This window comes from Myxine glutinosa, chromosome 9, assembly GCF_964187855.1.
Source record: "Myxine glutinosa chromosome 9, kmMyxGlut1.1, whole genome shotgun sequence".
NCBI classification, from domain to species: Eukaryota; Metazoa; Chordata; class Myxini; order Myxiniformes; family Myxinidae; genus Myxine; species Myxine glutinosa.
Genome location: NC_136269.1, coordinates 19,779,181 through 19,803,365, shown reverse-complemented (window position 1 = coordinate 19,803,365; position 24,185 = coordinate 19,779,181). Strand labels below are relative to the sequence as shown.

General features: G+C 45.6%; 1 protein-coding gene across 2 annotated transcripts in view; it reads left to right on the top strand.

Annotated features, from left to right (window-relative positions):
• Positions 1-18,244: 18,244 nt before the first annotated feature.
• Positions 18,245-24,185, top strand: part of NUP93 (nucleoporin 93) — a 65,396-nt gene continuing 59,455 nt past the window's right edge. The window contains exons 1-4 of one of the 2 annotated variants that reach the window (XM_068129524.2): positions 18,245-18,339; positions 18,621-18,739; positions 20,669-20,858; positions 23,341-23,458. In XM_068129524.2, coding sequence (XP_067985625.1) covers positions 20,680-20,858; positions 23,341-23,458 — 297 coding nt within the window. In that variant the 5' untranslated portion in view covers positions 18,245-18,339; positions 18,621-18,739; positions 20,669-20,679. Of the gene's footprint in view, positions 18,393-18,620; positions 18,740-20,668; positions 20,859-23,340; positions 23,459-24,185 lie in introns of both variants that reach the window. The other variant, XM_068129523.2, reaches the window with a different exon arrangement.

Below are 24,185 nucleotides of genomic sequence, written 5' to 3'. Positions count from 1 at the left end.
TTTCCCTCGTGGTCCCCCTGTGCTGTGTACCTGGATGTTTTTTTGTTGAATGTGTTTTAATGAATGTTTCCCCCTGTACTGTCTTTCCCTCGCGGTCCCCCTGTGCTGTGTTCCTGGATGTCTTTTTGTTGAATGTGTTTTAATGAATGTTTCCCCCTGTGCTGTCTTTCCCTTGCGGTCCCCCTGTGCTGTGTTCCTGGATGTCTTTTTGTTGAATGTGTTTCAATGAATGTTTCCCCCTGAACTGTCTTTCCCTCGTGGTCCCCCTGTAATGTGTTCCTGGATGTTTTTTTGTTGAATGTGTTTTAATGAATGTTTCCCCCTGTGCTGTCTTTCCCTCGCGGTCCCCCTGTAATGTGTTCCTGGATATTTTTTTGTTGAATGTGTTTTAATGAATGTTTCCCCCTGAACTGTCTTTCCCTCGTGGTCCCCCTGTAATGTGTTCCTGGATGTCTTTTTTGTTGAATGTGTTTCAATGAATGTTTCCCCCTGAACTGTCTTTCTCTCGTGGTCCCCCTGTAATGTGTTCCTGGATGTTTTTTTGTTGAATGTGTTTTAATGAATGTTTCCCCCTGTACTGTCTTTCCCTCGCGGTCCCCCTGTAATGTGTTACTGGATGTCTTTTTGTTGAATGTGTTTTAATGAATGTTTCCCCCTGAACTGTCTTTCCCTCGCGGTCCCCCTGTAATGTGTTCCTGGATGTTTTTTTGTTGAATGTGTTTTAATGAATGTTTCCCCCTGTGCTGTCTTTCCCTCGTGGTCCCCCTGTGCTGTGTACCTGGATGTTTTTTTGTTGAATGTGTTTTAATGAATGTTTCCCCCTGAACTGTCTTTCCCTCGCGGTCCCCCTGTAATGTGTTCCTGGATGTTTTTTTGTTGAATGTGTTTTTAATGAATGTTTCCCCCTGTGCTGTCTTTCCCTCGTGGTACCCCTGTGCTGTGTACCTGGATGTTTTTTTGTTGAATGTGTTTTAATGAATGTTTCCCCCTGTACTGTCTTTCCCTCGTGGTCCCCCTGTGCTGTGTTCCTGGATGTCTTTTTGTTGAATGTGTTTTAATGAATGTTTCCCCCTGTGCTGTCTTTCCCTCGTGGTCCCCCTGTGCTGTGTACCTGGATGTTTTTTTGTTGAATGTGTTTTAATGAATGTTTCCCCCTGAACTGTCTTTCCCTCACAGTCCCCCTGTGCTGTGTTCCTGGATGTCTTTTTGTTGAATGTGTTTTAATGAATGTTTACCCCTGTACTGTCTTTCCCTCGCGGTCCCCCTGTACTGTCTTTCCCTTGCGGTCCCCCTGTGCTGTGTTCCTGGATGTCTTTTTGTTGAATGTGTTTTAATGAATGTTTCCCCCTGAACTGTCTTTCCCTCGCGGTCCCCCTGTAATGTGTTCCTGGATGTTTTTTTGTTGAATGTGTTTTAATGAATGTTTCCGCCTGTGCTGTCTTTCCCTCGCGGTCCCCCTGTGCTGTGTTCCTGGATGTCTTTTTGTTGAATGTGTTTTAATGAATGTTTCCCCCTGTACTGTGTTTCCCTCGTGGTCCCCCTGTGCTGTGTTCCTGGATGTCTGTTTGTTGAATGTGTTTTAATGAATGTTTCCCCCTGTGCTGTCTTTCCCTCGCGGTCCCCCTGTACTGTCTTTCCCTTGCGGTCCCCCTGTGCTGTGTTCCTGGATGTCTTTTTGTTGAATGTGTTTTAATGAATGTTTCCCCCTGAACTGTCTTTCCCTCACGGTCCCACTGTGCTGTGTTCCTGGATGTCTTTTTGTTGAATGTATTTTAATGAATGTTTCCCCCTGTGCTGTCTTTCCCTCGTGGTCCCCCTGTGCTGTGTACCTGGATGTTTTTTTGTTGAATGTGTTTTAATGAATGTTTCCCCCTGTACTGTCTTTCCCTCGCGGTCCCCCTGTGCTGTGTTCCTGGATGTCTTTTTGTTGAATGTGTTTTAATGAATGTTTCCCCCTGTACTGTCTTTCCCTCGTGGTCCCCCTGTGCTGTGTTCCTGGATGTCTTTTTGTTGAATGTGTTTTAATGAATGTTTCCCCCTGAACTGTCTTTCCTTCGTGGTCCCCCTGTAATGTGTTCCTGGATGTTTTTTTGTTGAATGTGTTTTAATGAATGTTTCCCCCTGTGCTGTCTTTCCCTCGTGGTCCCTCTGTGCTGTGTTCCTGGATGTTTTTTTGTTGAATGTGTTTTAATGAATGTTTCCCCCTGTGCTGTCTTTCCCTTGCGGTCCCCCTGTGCTGTGTTCCTGGATGTCTTTTTGTTGAATGTGTTTTAATGAATGTTTCCCCCTGAACTGTCTTTCCCTCGTGCTCCCCCTGTAATGTGTTCCTGGATGTTTTTTTGTTGAATGCATTTTAATGAATGTTTCCCCCTGTGCTGTCTTTCCCTCGCGGTCCCCCTGTAATGTGTTCCTGGATGTCTTTTTGTTGAATGTGTTTTAATGAATGTTTCCCCCTGAACTGTCTGTCGCACGCGGTCCCCCTGTAATGTGTTCCTGGATGTTTTTTTGTTGAATGTGTTTTAATGAATGTTTCCCCCTGTGCTGTCTTTCCCTCGTGGTCCCCCTGTGCTGTGTACCTGGATGTTTTTTTGGTGAATGTGTTTTCATGAATGTTTCCCCCTGAACTGTCTTTCGCTCGCGGTCCCCCTGTAATGTGTTCCTGGATGTTTTTTTGTTGAATGTGTTTTAATGAATGTTTCCCCCTGTGCTGTCTTTCCCTCGTGGTCCCCCTGTGCTGTGTACCTGGATGTTTTTTTGTTGAATGTGTTTATAATGAATGTTTCCCCCTGTACTGTCTTTCCCTCGTGGTCCCCCTGTGCTGTGTTCCTGGATGTCTTTTTGTTGAATGTGTTTTAATGAATGTTTCCCCCTGTGCTGTCTTTCCCTCGTGGTCCCCCTGTGCTGTGTGCCTGGATGTTTTTTTGTTGAATGTGTTTTAATGAATGTTTCCTCCTGTGCTGTCTTTCCCTCGTGGTCCCCCTGTGCTGTGTACCTGGATGTTTTTTTGTTGAATGTGTTTTAATGAATGTTTCCCCCTGTACTGTCTTTCCCTCGCGGTCCCCCTGTGCTGTGTTCCTGGATGTCTTTTTGTTGAATGTGTTTTAATGAATGTTTCCCCCTGTGCTGTCTTTCCCTTGCGGTCCCCCTGTGCTGTGTTCCTGGATGTCTTTTTGTTGAATGTGTTTCAATGAATGTTTCCCCCTGAACTGTCTTTCCCTCGTGGTCCCCCTGTAATGTGTTCCTGGATGTTTTTTTGTTGAATGTGTTTTAATGAATGTTTCCCCCTGTGCTGTCTTTCCCTCGCGGTCCCCCTGTAATGTGTTCCTGGATATTTTTTTGTTGAATGTGTTTTAATGAATGTTTCCCCCTGAACTGTCTTTCCCTCGTGGTCCCCCTGTAATGTGTTCCTGGATGTCTTTTTTGTTGAATGTGTTTCAATGAATGTTTCCCCCTGAACTGTCTTTCTCTCGTGGTCCCCCTGTAATGTGTTCCTGGATGTTTTTTTGTTGAATGTGTTTTAATGAATGTTTCCCCCTGTACTGTCTTTCCCTCGCGGTCCCCCTGTAATGTGTTACTGGATGTCTTTTTGTTGAATGTGTTTTAATGAATGTTTCCCCCTGAACTGTCTTTCCCTCGCGGTCCCCCTGTAATGTGTTCCTGGATGTTTTTTTGTTGAATGTGTTTTAATGAATGTTTCCCCCTGTGCTGTCTTTCCCTCGTGGTCCCCCTGTGCTGTGTACCTGGATGTTTTTTTGTTGAATGTGTTTTAATGAATGTTTCCCCCTGAACTGTCTTTCCCTCGCGGTCCCCCTGTAATGTGTTCCTGGATGTTTTTTTGTTGAATGTGTTTTTAATGAATGTTTCCCCCTGTGCTGTCTTTCCCTCGTGGTACCCCTGTGCTGTGTACCTGGATGTTTTTTTGTTGAATGTGTTTTAATGAATGTTTCCCCCTGTACTGTCTTTCCCTCGTGGTCCCCCTGTGCTGTGTTCCTGGATGTCTTTTTGTTGAATGTGTTTTAATGAATGTTTCCCCCTGTGCTGTCTTTCCCTCGTGGTCCCCCTGTGCTGTGTACCTGGATGTTTTTTTGTTGAATGTGTTTTAATGAATGTTTCCCCCTGAACTGTCTTTCCCTCACAGTCCCCCTGTGCTGTGTTCCTGGATGTCTTTTTGTTGAATGTGTTTTAATGAATGTTTACCCCTGTACTGTCTTTCCCTCGCGGTCCCCCTGTACTGTCTTTCCCTTGCGGTCCCCCTGTGCTGTGTTCCTGGATGTCTTTTTGTTGAATGTGTTTTAATGAATGTTTCCCCCTGAACTGTCTTTCCCTCGCGGTCCCCCTGTAATGTGTTCCTGGATGTTTTTTTGTTGAATGTGTTTTAATGAATGTTTCCCCCTGTGCTGTCTTTCCCTCGTGGTCCCCCTGTGCTGTGTACCTGGATGTTTTTTTGTTGAATGTGTTTTAATGAATGTTTCCCCCTGAACTGTCTTTCCCTCGCGGTCCCCCTGTAATGTGTTCCTGGATGTTTTTTTGTTGAATGTGTTTTAATGTATGTTTCCCCCTGTGCTGTCTTTCCCTCGTGGTTCCCCTGTGCTGTGTACCTGGATGTTTTTTTGTTGAATGTGTTTTAATGAATGTTTCCCCCTGTAATGTCTTTCCCTCGTGGTCCCCCTGTGCTGTGTTCCTGGATGTCTTTTTGTTGAATGTGTTTTAATGAATGTTTCCCCCTGTGCTGTCTTTCCCTCGTGGTCCCCCTGTGCTGTGTACCTGGATGTTTTTTTGTTGAATGTGTTTTAATGAATGTTTCCCCCTGTACTGTCTTTCCCTCGCGGTCCCCCTGTGCTGTGTTCCTGGATGTCTTTTTGTTGAATGTGTTTTAATGAATGTTTCCCCCTGTACTGTGTTTCCCTCGTGGTCCCCCTGTGCTGTGTTCCTGGATGTCTGTTTGTTGAATGTGTTTTAATGAATGTTTCCCCCTGTGCTGTCTTTCCCTCGCGGTCCCCCTGTACTGTCTTTCCCTTGCGGTCCCCCTGTGCTGTGTTCCTGGATGTCTTTTTGTTGAATGTGTTTTAATGAATGTTTCCCCCTGAACTGTCTTTCCCTCACGGTCCCACTGTGCTGTGTTCCTGGATGTCTTTTTGTTGAATGTGTTTTAATGAATGTTTCCCCCTGTACTGTCTTTCCCTCGCGGTCCCCCTGTACTGTCTTTCCCTTGCGGTCCCCCTGTGCTGTGTTCCCGGATGTCTTTTTGTTGAATGTGTTTTAATGAATGTTTCCCCCTGAACTGTCTTTCCCTCACGGTCCCCCTGTGCTGTGTTCCTGGATGTCTTTTTGTTGAATGTGTTTTAATGAATGTTTCCCCCTGAACTGTCTTTCCCTCGCGGTCCCCCTGTGCTGTGTTCCTGGATGTCTTTTTGTTGAATGTGTTTTAATGAATGTTTCCTTCTGTACTGTCTTTCCCTCGTGGTCCCCCTGTGCTGTGTTCCTGGATGTCTTTTTGTTGAATGTGTTTTAATGAATGTTTCCCCCTGTACTGTCTTTCCCTCGTGGTCCCCCTGTGCTGTGTTCCTGGATGTCTTTTTGTTGAATGTGTTTTAATGAATGTTTCCCCCTGAACTGTCTTTCCTTCGTGGTCCCCCTGTAATGTGTTCCTGGATGTTTTTTTGTTGAATGTGTTTTAATGAATGTTTCCCCCTGTGCTGTCTTTCCCTCGTGGTCCCTCTGTGCTGTGTTCCTGGATGTTTTTTTGTTGAATGTGTTTTAATGAATGTTTCCCCCTGTACTGTCTTTCCCTCGCGGTCCCCCTGTGCTGTGTTCCTGGATGTCTTTTTGTTGAATGTGTTTTAATGAATGTTTCCCCCTGTGCTGTCTTTACCTCGTGGTCCCCCTGTGCTGCGTTCCTGGATGTCTTTTTGTTGAATGTGTTTTAATGAATGTTTCCCCCTGTACTGTCTTTCCCTCGCGGTCCCCCTGTGCTGCGTTCCTGGATGTTTTTTTGTTGAATGTGTTTTAATGAATGTTTCCCCCTGTGCTATCTTTCCCTCGCGGTCCCCCTGTGCTGTGTTCCTGGATGTTTTTTTGTTGAATGTGTTTTAATGAATGTTTCCCCCTGTACTGTCTTTCCCTCGCGGTCCCCCTGTGCTGTGTTCCTGGATGTCTTTTTGTTGAATGTGTTTTAATGAATGTTTCCCCCTGTACTATCTTTCCCTCGTAGTCCCCCTATAATGTGTTCCTGGATGTTTTTTTGTTGAATGTGTTTTAATGAATGTTTCCCCCTGTACTGTCTTTCCCTCGCGGTCCCCCTGTGCTGTGTTCCTGGATGTCTTTTTGTTGAATGTGTTTTAATGAATGTTTCCCCCTGTACTGTCTTTCCCTTGCGGTCCCCCTTTACTGTGTTCCTGGATGTTTTTTTGTTGAATGTGTTTTAATGAATGTTACCCCCTGTGCTGTCTTTCCCTTGCGGTCCCCCTGTGCTGTGTTCCTGGATGTCTTTTTGTTGAATGTGTTTTAATGAATGTTTCCCCCTGAACTGTCTTTCCCTCGCGGTCCCCCTGTGCTGTGTTCCTGGATGTCTTTTTGTTGAATGTGTTTTAATGAATGTTTCCCCCTGTGCTGTCTTTCCCTTGCGGTCCCCCTGTGCTGTGTTCCTGGATGTCTTTTTGTTGAATGTGTTTTAATGAATGTTTCCCCCTGAACTGTCTTTCCCTCGTGGTCCCCCTGTAATGTGTTCCTGGATGTTTTTTTGTTGAATGTGTTTTAATGAATGTTTCCCCCTGTGCTGTCTTTCCCTCGCGGTCCCCCTGTAATGTGTTCCTGGATGTCTTTTTGTTGAATGTGTTTTAATGAATGTTTCCCCCTGTGCTGTCTTTCCCTCGTGGTCCCCCTGTGCTGTGTACCTGGATGTTTTTTTGTTGAATGTGTTTTAATGAATGTTTCCCCCTGAACTGTCTTTCCCTCACGGTCCCCCTGTGCTGTGTTCCTGGATGTCTTTTTGTTGAATGTGTTTTAATGAATGTTTCCCCCTGTACTGTCTTTCCCTCGCGGTCCCCCTGTACTGTCTTTCCCTTGCGGTCCCCCTGTGCTGTGTTCCTGGATGTCTTTTTGTTGAATGTGTTTTAATGAATGTTTCCCCCTGAACTGTCTTTCTCTCACGGTCCCCCTGTGCTGTGTTCCTGGATGTCTTTTTGTTGAATGTGTTTTAATGAATGTTTCCCCCTGTACTGTCTTTCCATCGTGGTCCCCCTGTGCTGTGTTCCTGGATGTCTTTTTGTTGAATGTGTTTTAATGAATGTTTCCCCCTGTGCTGTCTTTCCCTCGTGGTCCCCCTGTGCTGTGTACCTGGATGTTTTTTTTGTTGAATGTGTTTTAATGAATGTTTCCTCCTGTGCTGTCTTTCCCTCGTGGTCCCCCTGTGCTGTGTACCTGGATGTTTTTTTGTTGAATGTGTTTTAATGAATGTTTCCCCCTGTACTGTCTTTCCCTCGCGGTCCCCCTGTGCTGTCTTCCTGGATGTCTTTTTGTTGAATGTGTTTTAATGAATGTTTCCCCCTGTACTGTCTTTCCCTCGTGGTCCCCCTGTGCTGTGTTCCTGGATGTCTGTTTGTTGAATGTGTTTTAATGAATGTTTCCCCCTGTGCTGTCTTTCCCTCGCGGTCCCCCTGTACTGTCTTTCCCTTGCGGTCCCCCTGTGCTGTGTTCCTGGATGTCTTTTTGTTGAATGTGTTTTAATGAATGTTTCCCCCTGAACTGTCTTTCCCTCACGGTCCCCCTGTGCTGTGTTCCTGGATGTCTTTTTGTTGAATGTGTTTTAATGAATGTTTCCCCCCTGTACTGTCTTTCCCTCGCGGTCCCCCTGTACTGTCTTTCCCTTGCGGTCCCCCTGTGCTGTGTTCCCGGATGTCTTTTTGTTGAATGTGTTTTAATGAATGTTTCCCCCTGAACTGTCTTTCCCTCACGGTCCCCCTGTGCTGTGTTCCTGGATGTCTTTTTGTTGAATGTGTTTTAATGAATGTTTCCCCCTGAACTGTCTTTCCCTCGCGGTCCCCCTGTGCTGTGTTCCTGGATGTCTTTTTGTTGAATGTGTTTTAATGAATGTTTCCTTCTGTACTGTCTTTCCCTCGTGGTCCCCCTGTGCTGTGTTCCTGGATGTCTTTTTGTTGAATGTGTTTTAATGAATGTTTCCCCCTGTACCGTCTTTCCCTCGTGGTCCCCCTGTGCTGTGTTCCTGGATGTCTTTTTGTTGAATGTGTTTTAATGAATGTTTCCCCCTGAACTGTCTTTCCTTCGTGGTCCCCCTGTAATGTGTTCCTGGATGTTTTTTTGTTGAATGTGTTTTAATGAATGTTTCCCCCTGTGCTGTCTTTCCCTCGTGGTCCCTCTGTGCTGTGTTCCTGGATGTTTTTTTGTTGAATGTGTTTTAATGAATGTTTCCCCCTGTACTGTCTTTCCCTCGCGGTCCCCCTGTGCTGTGTTCCTGGATGTCTTTTTGTTGAATGTGTTTTAATGAATGTTTCCCCCTGTGCTGTCTTTCCCTCGTGGTCCCCCTGTGCTGTGTACCTGGATGTTTTTTTGTTGAATGTGTTTTAATGAATGTTTCCCCCTGAACTGTCTTTCCCTCACAGTCCCCCTGTGCTGTGTTCCTGGATGTCTTTTTGTTGAATGTGTTTTAATGAATGTTTACCCCTGTACTGTCTTTCCCTCGCGGTCCCCCTGTACTGTCTTTCCCTTGCGGTCCCCCTGTGCTGTGTTCCTGGATGTCTTTTTGTTGAATGTGTTTTAATGAATGTTTCCCCCTGAACTGTCTTTCCCTCGCGGTCCCCCTGTAATGTGTTCCTGGATGTTTTTTTGTTGAATGTGTTTTAATGAATGTTTCCCCCTGTGCTGTCTTTCCCTCGTGGTCCCCCTGTGCTGTGTACCTGGATGTTTTTTTGTTGAATGTGTTTTAATGAATGTTTCCCCCTGAACTGTCTTTCCCTCGCGGTCCCCCTGTAATGTGTTCCTGGATGTTTTTTTGTTGAATGTGTTTTAATGTATGTTTCCCCCTGTGCTGTCTTTCCCTCGTGGTTCCCCTGTGCTGTGTACCTGGATGTTTTTTTGTTGAATGTGTTTTAATGAATGTTTCCCCCTGTAATGTCTTTCCCTCGTGGTCCCCCTGTGCTGTGTTCCTGGATGTCTTTTTGTTGAATGTGTTTTAATGAATGTTTCCCCCTGTGCTGTCTTTCCCTCGTGGTCCCCCTGTGCTGTGTACCTGGATGTTTTTTTGTTGAATGTGTTTTAATGAATGTTTCCCCCTGTACTGTCTTTCCCTCGCGGTCCCCCTGTGCTGTGTTCCTGGATGTCTTTTTGTTGAATGTGTTTTAATGAATGTTTCCCCCTGTACTGTGTTTCCCTCGTGGTCCCCCTGTGCTGTGTTCCTGGATGTCTGTTTGTTGAATGTGTTTTAATGAATGTTTCCCCCTGTGCTGTCTTTCCCTCGCGGTCCCCCTGTACTGTCTTTCCCTTGCGGTCCCCCTGTGCTGTGTTCCTGGATGTCTTTTTGTTGAATGTGTTTTAATGAATGTTTCCCCCTGAACTGTCTTTCCCTCACGGTCCCACTGTGCTGTGTTCCTGGATGTCTTTTTGTTGAATGTGTTTTAATGAATGTTTCCCCCTGTACTGTCTTTCCCTCGCGGTCCCCCTGTACTGTCTTTCCCTTGCGGTCCCCCTGTGCTGTGTTCCCGGATGTCTTTTTGTTGAATGTGTTTTAATGAATGTTTCCCCCTGAACTGTCTTTCCCTCACGGTCCCCCTGTGCTGTGTTCCTGGATGTCTTTTTGTTGAATGTGTTTTAATGAATGTTTCCCCCTGAACTGTCTTTCCCTCGCGGTCCCCCTGTGCTGTGTTCCTGGATGTCTTTTTGTTGAATGTGTTTTAATGAATGTTTCCTTCTGTACTGTCTTTCCCTCGTGGTCCCCCTGTGCTGTGTTCCTGGATGTCTTTTTGTTGAATGTGTTTTAATGAATGTTTCCCCCTGTACTGTCTTTCCCTCGTGGTCCCCCTGTGCTGTGTTCCTGGATGTCTTTTTGTTGAATGTGTTTTAATGAATGTTTCCCCCTGAACTGTCTTTCCTTCGTGGTCCCCCTGTAATGTGTTCCTGGATGTTTTTTTGTTGAATGTGTTTTAATGAATGTTTCCCCCTGTGCTGTCTTTCCCTCGTGGTCCCTCTGTGCTGTGTTCCTGGATGTTTTTTTGTTGAATGTGTTTTAATGAATGTTTCCCCCTGTACTGTCTTTCCCTCGCGGTCCCCCTGTGCTGTGTTCCTGGATGTCTTTTTGTTGAATGTGTTTTAATGAATGTTTCCCCCTGTGCTGTCTTTCCCTCGTGGTCCCCCTGTGCTGCGTTCCTGGATGTCTTTTTGTTGAATGTGTTTTAATGAATGTTTCCCCCTGTACTGTCTTTCCCTCGCGGTCCCCCTGTGCTGCGTTCCTGGATGTTTTTTTGTTGAATGTGTTTTAATGAATGTTTCCCCCTGTGCTATCTTTCCCTCGCGGTCCCCCTGTGCTGTGTTCCTGGATGTTTTTTTGTTGAATGTGTTTTAATGAATGTTTCCCCCTGTACTGTCTTTCCCTCGCGGTCCCCCTGTGCTGTGTTCCTGGATGTCTTTTTGTTGAATGTGTTTTAATGAATGTTTCCCCCTGTACTATCTTTCCCTCGTAGTCCCCCTATAATGTGTTCCTGGATGTTTTTTTGTTGAATGTGTTTTAATGAATGTTTCCCCCTGTACTGTCTTTCCCTCGCGGTCCCCCTGTGCTGTGTTCCTGGATGTCTTTTTGTTGAATGTGTTTTAATGAATGTTTCCCCCTGTACTGTCTTTCCCTTGCGGTCCCCCTTTACTGTGTTCCTGGATGTTTTTTTGTTGAATGTGTTTTAATGAATGTTTCCCCCTGTGCTGTCTTTCCCTTGCGGTCCCCCTGTGCTGTGTTCCTGGATGTCTTTTTGTTGAATGTGTTTTAATGAATGTTTCCCCCTGAACTGTCTTTCCCTCGCGGTCCCCCTGTGCTGTGTTCCTGGATGTCTTTTTGTTGAATGTGTTTTAATGAATGTTTCCCCCTGTGCTGTCTTTCCCTTGCGGTCCCCCTGTGCTGTGTTCCTGGATGTCTTTTTGTTGAATGTGTTTTAATGAATGTTTCCCCCTGAACTGTCTTTCCCTCGTGGTCCCCCTGTAATGTGTTCCTGGATGTTTTTTTGTTGAATGTGTTTTAATGAATGTTTCCCCCTGTGCTGTCTTTCCCTCGCGGTCCCCCTGTAATGTGTTCCTGGATGTCTTTTTGTTGAATGTGTTTTAATGAATGTTTCCCCCTGTGCTGTCTTTCCCTCGTGGTCCCCCTGTGCTGTGTACCTGGATGTTTTTTTGTTGAATGTGTTTTAATGAATGTTTCCCCCTGAACTGTCTTTCCCTCACGGTCCCCCTGTGCTGTGTTCCTGGATGTCTTTTTGTTGAATGTGTTTTAATGAATGTTTCCCCCTGTACTGTCTTTCCCTCGCGGTCCCCCTGTACTGTCTTTCCCTTGCGGTCCCCCTGTGCTGTGTTCCTGGATGTCTTTTTGTTGAATGTGTTTTAATGAATGTTTCCCCCTGAACTGTCTTTCTCTCACGGTCCCCCTGTGCTGTGTTCCTGGATGTCTTTTTGTTGAATGTGTTTTAATGAATGTTTCCCCCTGTACTGTCTTTCCATCGTGGTCCCCCTGTGCTGTGTTCCTGGATGTCTTTTTGTTGAATGTGTTTTAATGAATGTTTCCCCCTGTGCTGTCTTTCCCTCGTGGTCCCCCTGTGCTGTGTACCTGGATGTTTTTTTTGTTGAATGTGTTTTAATGAATGTTTCCTCCTGTGCTGTCTTTCCCTCGTGGTCCCCCTGTGCTGTGTACCTGGATGTTTTTTTGTTGAATGTGTTTTAATGAATGTTTCCCCCTGTACTGTCTTTCCCTCGCGGTCCCCCTGTGCTGTCTTCCTGGATGTCTTTTTGTTGAATGTGTTTTAATGAATGTTTCCCCCTGTACTGTCTTTCCCTCGTGGTCCCCCTGTGCTGTGTTCCTGGATGTCTGTTTGTTGAATGTGTTTTAATGAATGTTTCCCCCTGTGCTGTCTTTCCCTCGCGGTCCCCCTGTACTGTCTTTCCCTTGCGGTCCCCCTGTGCTGTGTTCCTGGATGTCTTTTTGTTGAATGTGTTTTAATGAATGTTTCCCCCTGAACTGTCTTTCCCTCACGGTCCCCCTGTGCTGTGTTCCTGGATGTCTTTTTGTTGAATGTGTTTTAATGAATGTTTCCCCCCTGTACTGTCTTTCCCTCGCGGTCCCCCTGTACTGTCTTTCCCTTGCGGTCCCCCTGTGCTGTGTTCCCGGATGTCTTTTTGTTGAATGTGTTTTAATGAATGTTTCCCCCTGAACTGTCTTTCCCTCACGGTCCCCCTGTGCTGTGTTCCTGGATGTCTTTTTGTTGAATGTGTTTTAATGAATGTTTCCCCCTGAACTGTCTTTCCCTCGCGGTCCCCCTGTGCTGTGTTCCTGGATGTCTTTTTGTTGAATGTGTTTTAATGAATGTTTCCTTCTGTACTGTCTTTCCCTCGTGGTCCCCCTGTGCTGTGTTCCTGGATGTCTTTTTGTTGAATGTGTTTTAATGAATGTTTCCCCCTGTACCGTCTTTCCCTCGTGGTCCCCCTGTGCTGTGTTCCTGGATGTCTTTTTGTTGAATGTGTTTTAATGAATGTTTCCCCCTGAACTGTCTTTCCTTCGTGGTCCCCCTGTAATGTGTTCCTGGATGTTTTTTTGTTGAATGTGTTTTAATGAATGTTTCCCCCTGTGCTGTCTTTCCCTCGTGGTCCCTCTGTGCTGTGTTCCTGGATGTTTTTTTGTTGAATGTGTTTTAATGAATGTTTCCCCCTGTACTGTCTTTCCCTCGCGGTCCCCCTGTGCTGTGTTCCTGGATGTCTTTTTGTTGAATGTGTTTTAATGAATGTTTCCCCCTGTGCTGTCTTTCCCTCGCGGTCCCCCTGTGCTGCGTTCCTGGATGTCTTTTTGTTGAATGTGTTTTAATGAATGTTTCCCCCTGTACTGTCTTTCCCTCGCGGTCCCCCTGTGCTGCGTTCCTGGATGTTTTTTTGTTGAATGTGTTTTAATGAATGTTTCCCCCTGTACTGTCTTTCCCTCGCGGTCCCCCTGTGCTGTGTTCCTGGATGTCTTTTTGTTGAATGTGTTTTAATGAATGTTTCCCCCTGTACTATCTTTCCCTCGTAGTTCCCCTATAATGTGTTCCTGGATGTTTTTTTGTTGAATGTGTTTTAATGAATGTTTCCCCCTGTACTGTCTTTCCCTCGCGGTCCTCCTGTGCTGTGTTCCTGGATGTCTTTTTGTTGAATGTGTTTTAATGAATGTTTCCCCCTGTACTGTCTTTCCCTCGCGGTCCCCCTGTACTGTGTTCCTGGATGTTTTTTTGTTGAATGTGTTTTAATGAATGTTTCCCCCTGTGCTGTCTTTCCCTTGCGGTCCCCCTGTGCTGTGTTCCTGGATGTCTTTTTGTTGAATGTGTTTTAATGAATGTTTCCCCCTGAACTGTCTTTCCCTCGCGGTCCCCCTGTGCTGTGTTCCTGGATGTCTTTTTGTTGAATGTGTTTTAACTAGGGCATGCCCGTACGTGGGTGCCCGTTCCTTGCCAAAAAAAAAAAAAAACGCTACCCGTACACTCTACCCCGCCCGTACGCCCGTACGCCCGTAAACAAAAAAAACAACGCTCTTCGCTTCCGAGAAATCGAGAAATTATTATTTTCTCCCGAAGAAATCGAATTACGAACCGTAATGGCGCACGCGCTCGGCTCGGCTCGCAACAACGCGTTCTGTGATTGGCTGCCGGAAGTGAAGTCTTCACTGTCCGGAAGGTCGCAAATCGCAGTTACGATGAATCGCAAATTAGTTTTAATTAGTTTTAAAACATAGTTTAACGCCAACATAGTTTGCCAACGTGAAATAAATGAATACGCTCTCAAATGTGCCGTCCGAGGCAGAGTCTGTTCGCCACGTTCGGCACACGTGATAGCTCGCTGCTCTCTGATTGGTTGAATCGTTTTTTGGACATAGCTCGGTAACTACTTGTCCGATTAATTTCAAACCTTGAAAAGGCACATCCTCGGGTCCCCAGCAATATACCTGGCAAGTTGCAAGTATATCGGACCCGTGGTTGTCGAGAAACAGCGGTCACAGACAAACAAACACACACAGACATACACACATACACACACACACACACACAGAGATTAGTGGAATTATAGATAGATGAATGTTTCCCCCTGTGCTGTCTTTCCCTTGCGGTCCCCCTGTGCTGTGTTCCTGGATGTCTTTTTGTTGAATGTGTTTTAATGAATGTTTCCCCCTGAACTGTCTTTCCCTCGCGGTCCCCCTGTAATGTGTTCCTGGATGTCTTTTTGTTGAATGTGTTTTAATGAATGTTTCCCCCTGTGCTGTCTTTCCCTTGCGGTCCCCCTGTAATGTGTTCCTGGATGTCTTTTTGTTGAATGTGTTTTAATGAATGTTTCCCCCTGTGCTGTCTTTCCCTTGCGGTCCCCCTGTGCTGTGTTCCTGGATGTCTTTTTGTTGAATGTGTTTTAATGAATGTTTCCCCCTGAACTGTCTTTCCCTCGCGGTCCCCCTGTGCTGTGTTCCTGGATGTCTTTTTGTTGAATGTGTTTTAATGAATGTTTCCCCCTGTGCTGTCTTTCCCTTGCGGTCCCCCTGTGCTGTGTTCCTGGATGTCTTTTTGTTGAATGTGTTTTAATGAATGTTTCCCCCTGAACTGTCTTTCCCTCGCGGTCCCCCTGTAATGTGTTCCTGGATGTCTTTTTGTTGAATGTGTTTTAATGAATGTTTCCCCCTGAACTGTCTGTCCCACGCGGTCCCCCTGTAATGTGTTCCTGGATGTTTTTTTGTTGAATGTGTTCTAATGAATGTTTCCCCCTGTGCTGTCTTTCCCTCGTGGTCCCCCTGTGCTGTGTACCTGGATGTTTTTTTGGTGAATGTGTTTTAATGAATGTTTCCCCCTGAACTGTCTTTCCCTCGCGGTCCCCCTGTAATGTGTTCCTGGATGTTTTTTTGTTGAATGTGTTTTAATGAATGTTTCCCCCTGTGCTGTCTTTCCCTCGTGGTCCCCCTGTGCTGTGTACCTGGATGTTTTTTTGTTGAATGTGTTTATAATGAATGTTTCCGCCTGTACTGTCTTTCCCTCGTGGTCCCCCTGTGCTGTGTTCCTGGATGTCTTTTTGTTGAATGTGTTTTAATGAATGTTTCCCCCTGTGCTGTCTTTCCCTCGTGGTCCCCCTGTGCTGTGTACCTGGATGTTTTTTTGTTGAATGTGTTTTAATGAATGTTTCCTCCTGTGCTGTCTTTCCCTCGTGGTCCCCCTGTGGTGTGTACCTGGATGTTTTTTTGTTGAATGTGTTTTAATGAATGTTTCCCCCTGTACTGTCTTTCCCTCGCGGTCCCCCTGTGCTGTGCTCCTGGATGTCTTTTTATTGAATGTGTTTTAATGAATGTTTCCCCCTGTACTGTCTTTCCCTCGTGGTCCCCCTGTGCTGTGTTCCTGGATGTCTGTTTGTTGAATGTGTTTTAATGAATGTTTCCCCCTGTGCTGTCTTTCCCTCGCGGTCCCCCTGTACTGTCTTTCCCTTGCGGTCCCCCTGTGCTGTGTTCCTGGATGTCTTTTTGTTGAATGTGTTTTAATGAATGTTTCCCCCTGAATTGTCTTTCCCTCACGGTTCCCCTGTGCTGTGTTCCTGGATGTCTTTTTGTTGAATGTGTTTTAATGAATGTTTCCCCCTGTACTGTCTTTCCCTCGCGGTCCCCCTGTACTGTCTTTCCCTTGCGGTCCACCTGTGCTGTGTTCCTGGATGTCTTTTTGTTGAATGTGTTTTAATGAATGTTTCCCCCTGAACTGTCTTTCCCTCACGGTCCCCCTGTGCTGTGTTCCTGGATGTCTTTTTGTTGAATGTGTTTTAATGAATGTTTCCCCCTGAACTGTCTTTCCCTCGCGGTCCCCCTGTGCTGTGTTCCTGGATGTCTTTTTGTTGAATGTGTTTTAATGAATGTTTCCTTCTGTACTGTCTTTCCCTCGTGGTCCCCCTGTGCTGTGTTCCTGGATGTCTTTTTGTTGAATGTGTTTTAATGAATGTTTCCCCCTGTACTGTCTTTCCCTCGTGGTCCCCCTGTGCTGTGTTCCTGGATGTCTTTTTGTTGAATGTGTTTTAATGAATGTTTCCCCCTGAACTGTCTTTCCCTCGTGGTCCCCCTGTAATGTGTTCCTGGATGTTTTTTTGTTGAATGTGTTTTAATGAATGTTTCCCCCTGTGCTATCTTTCCCTCGCGGTCCCCCTGTGCTGTGTTCCTGGATGTCTTTTTGTTGAATGTGTTTTAATGAATGTTTCCTTCTGTACTGTCTTTCCCTCGTGGTCCCCCTGTGCTGTGTTCCTGGACGTCTTTTTGTTGAATGTGTTTTAATGAATGTTTCCCCCTGTGCTGTCTTTCCCTCGCGGTCCCCCTGTGCTGCGTTCCTGGATGTCTTTTTGTTGAATGTGTTTTAATGAATGTTTCCCCCTGTACTGTCTTTCCCTCGCGGTCCCCCTGTGCTGCGTTCCTGGATGTTTTTTTGTTGAATGTGTTTTAATGAATGTTTCCCCCTGTGCTATCTTTCCCTCGCGGTCCCCCTGTGCTGTGTTCCTGGATGTTTTTTTGTTGAATGTGTTTTAATTAATGTTTCCCCCTGTACTGTCTTTCCCTCGCGGTCCCCCTGTGCTGTGTTCCTGGATGTCTTTTTGTTGAATGTGTTTTAATGAATGTTTCCCCCTGTACTGTCTTTCCCTCGTAGTCCCCCTATAATGTGTTCCTGGATGTTTTTTTGTTGAATGTGTTTTAATGAATGTTTCCCCCTGTACTGTCTTTCCCTCGCGGTCCCCCTGTGCTGTGTTCCTGGATGTCTTTTTGTTGAATGTGTTTTAATGAATGTTTCCCCCTGTACTGTCTTTCCCTCGCGGTCCCCCTGTGCTGTGTTCCTGGATGTCTTTTTGTTGAATGTGTTTTAATGAATGTTTCCCCCTGTGCTATCTTTCCCTCGCGGTCCCCCTGTGCTGTGTTCCTGGATGTTTTTTTGTTGAATGTGTTTTAATGAATGTTTCCCCCTGTACTGTCTTTCCCTCGCGGTCCCCCTGTGCTGTGTTCCTGGATGTCTTTTTGTTGAATGTGTTTTAATGAATGTTTCCCCCTGTACTGTCTTTCCCTCGTAGTCCCCCTATAATGTGTTCCTGGATGTTTTTTTGTTGAATGTGTTTTAATGAATGTTTCCCCCTGTACTGTCTTTCCCTCGTGGTCCCCCTGTGCTGTGTTCCTGGATGTCTTTTTGTTGAATGTGTTTTAATGAATGTTTCCCCCTGTACTGTCTTTCCCTCGTAGTCCCCCTATAATGTGTTCCTGGATGTTTTTTTGTTGAATGTGTTTTAATGAATGTTTCCCCCTGTACTGTCTTTCCCTCGCGGTCCCCCTGTGCTGTGTTCCTGGATGTCTTTTTGTTGAATGTGTTTTAATGAAGGTTTCGCCCTGTACTGTCTTTCCCTCGTGGTTGTCAGCTCTTTCACGAGCCTCGATTCAGTATAAATAAATTTAAAAAAAAAAAAAAAAAAACTCATTGACTGCCGATCAGCCCAAACTCGTTTGAATCAGTCAGTAGGAGCCTAAGTTATGAAAACCGATTCTAGATCAGTAGTTGCCGTACATTTGTCACCGGTTTACTTTGGGATCGTACCCCGAGCATCGAATCACCAAAACTCGAAACGTTTCGAAACAGTATGAGGTAATAAAGAATAAAGATTCATTTGCTGCAACCACGTGACTTGGTCGTCATCCGGCACCGGCACAAGGTTTTATTTCTTCTTCTCTCGCTGGTTGATTGTTCGTCATATGACTTAAACCTTCAAAATACCAAAGACGAAAAATGGTACGTGTTGTTAACCTTAAAAAGGAAATTTCAGTTGAAGATGCAAATGGAGGGAATCAACCATGCTATTGTAAACGGTATTGCACACCTCTAAATGCCAAGACTTCATAGTCACTGTTATACCAATCATAAACAGACAATTTCAGGTCTATATAAGTATAAATATACACAACACAAATAAAATTGGTTTAAGACTTCCATAAAGTATAATTTTTAAGGTGGGTAGAAAAAACAAATCTAAAAGCAGCACCAGACCACGTTCATTGTGCGCATGCGCATTCGCGGTTTTTCCGATGGCGATTAGTCGTGTTTTGGCGCCGATATACAAAAATATAAAGTGGTAATGCTGAAATTGTTATTGATGCATATCGTGCGTCTCTTTGTGTTGAAGATGTAAGAAGCGGCGTATTAATATTATATTGTTGTTTGTGTGAGCAATGACACGTGACATTACATTCCGCGTGTTGAGGAAACTCATCGGTGTCATTCTGTCATGGCACATGATTATGATATGGAATGCAACGATTGGCAGCTCTTGTGTTGCTGACTGATTGGACATGATCCGTTAAGGCCGAAGTGCATGTTATGTGATTCCGTTGTCGATTTATATTGTAATTACAGTGTTTCGGGATAACGAGCAGTACCCGGCTCTGGTTACACACGCTCGTACACTGTACTTACACTGTACAGTGCAGCCTTGCCATCGAGATTGACGTGGCATATGAAACTCAATTGAAGTCGTAAGTAATGAAATGTTTATGAAATTGATCTTATTTTGTTCAGATTATTTGGCTTCTTGACATTTTACGTTCGCTCGTGATGCTGGTATCTCAAGTTCAAATCCCGTGTACAGTACAGTACTGTATATTGTTATTGATTTGTCTGTCGTCTGTTCTTGTAATTGATGTCCCAAGTGCATTTTTGTCTTGGTGTACTTATATATTTTATTTATTTTATACGAAATGTGGGCTCATGGAAAAGTGAGATGACCGAGTGCAAAAAGTCCACATACTGTGTCCAGTAGAGGACAGTGCCAGTGGAAGCACACACGACACCGTATACAAAGGAATGAATGAACACAAAAAGAGGTGGGAGGAGGGGGAGAAGGGGTGAGAGGAAGGAGGAGGAAAGGGTGTGAGAGGAAGGAGGAGGAAAGGGTGTGAGAGGAAGGAGGAGGAAAGGGGGTGAGAGGAAGGAGGAGGAAAGGGGGTGAGAGGAAGGAGGAGGAAAGGGGGTGAGAGGAAGGAGGAGGAAAGGGGGTGAGAGGAAGGAGGAGGAAAGGGGGTGAGAGGAAGGAGGAGGAAAGGGGGTGAGAGGAAGGAGGAGGAAAGGGGGTGAGAGGAAGGAGGAGGAAAGGGGGTGAGAGGAAGGAGGAGGAAAGGGGGTGAGAGGAAGGAGGAGGAAAGGGGGTGAGAGGAAGGAGGAGGAAAGGGGGTGAGAGGAAGGAGGAGGAAAGGGGTTGAGAGGAAGGAGGAGGAAAGGGGTTGAGAGGAAGGAGGAGGAAAGGGGTTGAGAGGAAGGAGGAGGAAAGGGGGTGAGAGGAAGGAGGAGGAAAGGGGGTGAGAGGAAGGAGGAGGAAAGGGGGTGAGAGGAAGGAGGAGGAAAGGGGTGAGAGGAAGGAGGAGGAAAGGGGGTGAGAGGAAGGAGGAGGAAAGGGGGTGAGAGGAAGGAGGAGGAAAGGGGGTGAGAGGAAGGAGGAGGAGAGGGGGTGAGAGGAAGGAGGAGGAGAGGGGGTGAGAGGAAGGAGGAGGAAAGGGGGTGAGAGGAAGGAGGAGGAAAGGGGGTGAGAGGAAGGAGGAGGAAAGGGGGTGAGAGGAAGGAGGAGGAGGAGGAGGGGGGAGTAAGAGAGGAGGAGGGAGATAGAGGGGTGAAGAAGAGGGGAGGGTGACAGGAGGTGGGGGTGGGGAGAGAGAAGAAAAGAGCCTGATAGAAAGAACGAGGAGGGAAAGTAAGAGGGAGGAGGAGAGAGGGAGAAACAACAAACAGTAAACTGCAAGTAAGGGAGTTTTTGTTGTTGTTGTTGTTGTTGTATAGCTCCGGACAGTGCTCTTGAACAATCCTGCGGCATGGAGACAACCGATTGATCTCCCAGGAGCAACCCAGAGATCCCCCACGTCTAGGATGGTGTACCCCTGCCTTCACAAAGTCAGGGCCACAATGGAGTTTGAGAGAGAAAGATAGAGAGTGACAAGAGGGAAGGGCCAGTCGGTCAATGTCAATGGGGACCGATGAGAAGTCTGACCGTGACTGTGCTGCCCTGACAAATGCGGGTAGCAGGGATGAATGGGGAAGATTTGACCCCGACTTGCATTGGAGGGGGGGGGGGGGTACAACCATCACGAAGAGGCGTCCCCGATAGTTGTAGTAAGAGAGTTCTTAGGTAGGGTTAATAAGGGTAGAAAAGATGGCGGGTGTGATGAGGTGCTGGACTGCTAGTGCACCGCTTGCTTGAAGTCCTAAATGTAATCCGAGTACGAGCTCCTCTCTGAGCCCTAGATGCTGGATCACACATTTTACTTCAGTAAGAACGCAACCACTATTTGTAGAACTCGTGAAATTGCAACTGGGGGCATGCAATAATTTTATCATTTTGTTGTTTTCACATATATAATTTTCAGCTGTTGTAATTTGTTATACAAATATCGTTGGGAACCGTTCGTGTTTCCTAGGGGTCGTTGAGATGGACAGCGATGGTTTTGGAGAGCTCCTGCAGCAGGCAGAGCAACTGGCTGCTGAGATCGAGGGCCAATCAGAATTGCCACATGTAGAACGAAACCTCCAGGAGATCCAGCAAGCTGGAGAACGCCTAAGGTCGCGCACTCTAGCTCGTGCAGCTCCCGATGCCACCGATGTCAAGGCGTGAGTTGTGTAGATTTCTTTAGTTGTTAAAAAAAAAAAAGAGTGTGCTGGGGGGATATCTATTTATTAGCCCACGGGGTTAAACAATTCGTTCATTTTGTCTGTCTGTGTCTAAAAACATCAGTTTGTGATTGATGAACTACTTTATTTTGATTGAATATTATGTTTTGGGCACAAATCCGAACAGGAACCTGTACCTTGGTTCTGAATTTGGCCAATTATTCGGAATCTCGTCCAGGTCGCGCATGCGCGGGGTGTAGTAAGATACTAGTTTTCCTCCGTCAGTCTGGCAGTTAAACAAAATTGAAAATCATTCCAAACAGGAAAGTTAGTTTTTTATGATGTCTTAAAGGACACAAACAATAGGCACAAAGACCGAATGCAACCTGTTAAATAAGGTGGTGTAAAAGACGCTGCATCAACAATGGTAAACTTCCGATTATTTTTTTTTCTCCGACCTTCAAAATCTCTTTCATTTCAATCAAATGATGTGGTTGAAACTGGCTAACCCCCGCTCTGGCAGGGAAAATGGCCTTAAATTGCATGTTGTTGTGTGTTGTTGATGTCGTTTAAACTGGGACATAAGTCGCTTTATTGACTGTTTCAGAAACCTTCCATTTAGCAGTAATTGAACAAAATATTACAGTATTTTGTAATCTCAACCAATCAAATTTGCCGCTCGCAGACCCTGCCCATGCTCACACTTTTTTTTTTTCTCAACTGCGAGTGGTGTTCTATGAACCCCGGTTACATTTGCAATGTGGTGTAATTGTTTTTGGCCATCTATCCCTCGTTCCTCATACTATGGTATGCATTGGAGCATTGTCTCCACGATTTACTCAAATCCCACCGTCCTCGCAGCTTACATTAAAACTATTTCCAACTTTATCAGATCAGATATAAAACAAAATTTCTTGACATTTTTGTCGCAATCTCGCGGTCCCTCGCGGTCCCCCTGTGCTGTGTTCCTGGATGTCTTTTTGTTGAATGTGTTTTAATGAATGTTTCCCCCTGTACTGTCTTTCCCTCGTGGTCCCCCTGTGCTGCGTTCCTGGATGTCTTTTTGTTAAATGTGTTTTAATGAATGTTTCCCCCTGTACTGTCTTTCCCTCGCGGTCCCCCTGTGCTGTCTTTCCCTCATGGTTGTCAGCTCTTTCACGAGCCTCGATTCAGTATAAATAAATAAAAGAATCAAAAAAAATCAAATGCTGAAATGTAACTGGGCTGAACATGTAGCTTGAAGAGCAGACAACCTATGGACATCAAGAATTGCAAGCATGCAACCTTTAATATAAGCCTGGTGTTGGCTTAGCGGTTAGGGTGCCGGCTTAGGATCCTGGGTTCGAATCCCGGTCGATCGCTGAATTAACGCCAGGGGGGTTGACTCAGCCTGTCATCCTTCTGAGGTCGGCAAATTGAGTACCAGCTTGCTGGGATGAATGATCCCGGTGTGTACCCCGGTTTAGAATAGGTACACCGTATCCCTGCGCATCGTAAGAGGCGACTAAGGGTTGGCGCCAGGAAGGGCATCCGGCCATAAAAACATTGCCTCAAACAGGGAACCATGATTGTCATGGGGCCCGCAAGGCTAACCCCTGCTCTAGCGGGGAAAATGGCCTTAAAACGATCATTCATTCATTCATTCATTCATTCATTCATTTATTCATTCATTCAACCTAGAGAAGGCCATAGAGAAAGCAGAGGTTGACTGATCAGATGGAGAGGTGGAATAGGAAAAATTTACTGGAAAACAATGGTCTCAAATTGCATTGAATATAACAGAATGGAACACGTTAATTGAGGCCTTCGTCCTGCATTTTTACCCCATAAGCTGGTCAACTCTAGTCACAGTTCAAGTCAAATTCAATAACCTGATCATTTCTGTTTTAAATAATTTTCATTCCCATTGTGGCCTCTGGGAGCCGTCAGTGTACACCCACGGTGGATTGTAGCCTATGGGAGCCGTCGGTGTACACCCCCGATGGATCTTTTTGATGTTGATGTACCATACTCTTTACAGAGCGCTGGTGTTGCCGAGGCAGTTTATTGGCAAGTTTTATACTGGGTTGCCATGGAAATGCCTTGGTTGCTTTGGAATTACGTAGGTTTGCCATTGCCTTCCCAGCATTGTTTGCCCGTGCTCCATCCTTTTAAATGCCGATTGTCAAACAAGGAAGCAGCACATACCATTTTGAAAAGTCTTTGGTACTATTCAGAGTGGGCACTCCAACCATTCATTACACCACTGAGTCTACATACCACCTCAAAAAGACTCGTATCAGACGATTAATACACACTTATCTTTTGAACCCACACTTTCTATTTTTGTATGGGCCATTTTGATGTGCATCATTCAGCTTCCCGGTATACCCCACACCCCCTCTCCTTGACCAATGCAAATAAATTTAATATCTGGGTTCTTGACAGACGTATTCTGCAGACAGCTGTTCTTTGCATAACTGTGATCTGGTTCTTTCCCCAGTTCCATCCTTTTGGGCTCTAAAGGACTTGACATCTCCAACATCTCCCAACGTCTTGAAAGCTTAAGCGCAGTGACTACTTTTGGACCTCTCGAGCCAGTTCGGGATGCTGATATTCAGGTGAGTTGCACGACAAATATAAAACCTCTTTCTCATTGGCAATGTTATTTTAGCCCCGTGTGCAAAGATAAGAGGGATATTGCAAGACGTTTTAAACGGACATTGGAATTTTACAACAAATTGTTATTTTTGTTTGGTTTTAAAGTGAATCTTGTAATCATCATCATCATCATCATCATCAACCATGCATGTCTTCTGCCGAGCGTTGGTGCTGACGAAACAGTTACTAAGTTCCAATCCTGGATAGGTCACCACTCCCACTCAAGCGGTCAGGATAGGAATTCGTAATTTGTTCAGGGTGCCGGCGACAGCTTGCCTACTCTTTGCTAAATACACCACATTGGATCTTTAACATCCACTAACTAATGCCAGAAGACGGGATGCCCAGTTTAACGTCCATCCGAGCGACGGCACACCCTTTAATGAATCACCTTGCCTGTGAAACACCCGGATGACAGTTTATAGCTGGGTCAGGATTCAAACCCAGGATAGGCAGCTTAGTGATGAGTGTGTGTGTACCTCCAGGCCATCCTGCCAGCTCATTTATGTATTTGGATGGCATAATGTAAACTATATGCTTTTAAGTTAAGAATAATGACCCATTCTACTTTAAAAATAGTCGTGTCCAAGCCTCATGAAGGAGCTTGAAAACGTATCACATGGTGGGCAATGACATTAGGCGATAACCCTTTACCGTTGCACTATTTGCAAGGACATAAGGGAACAT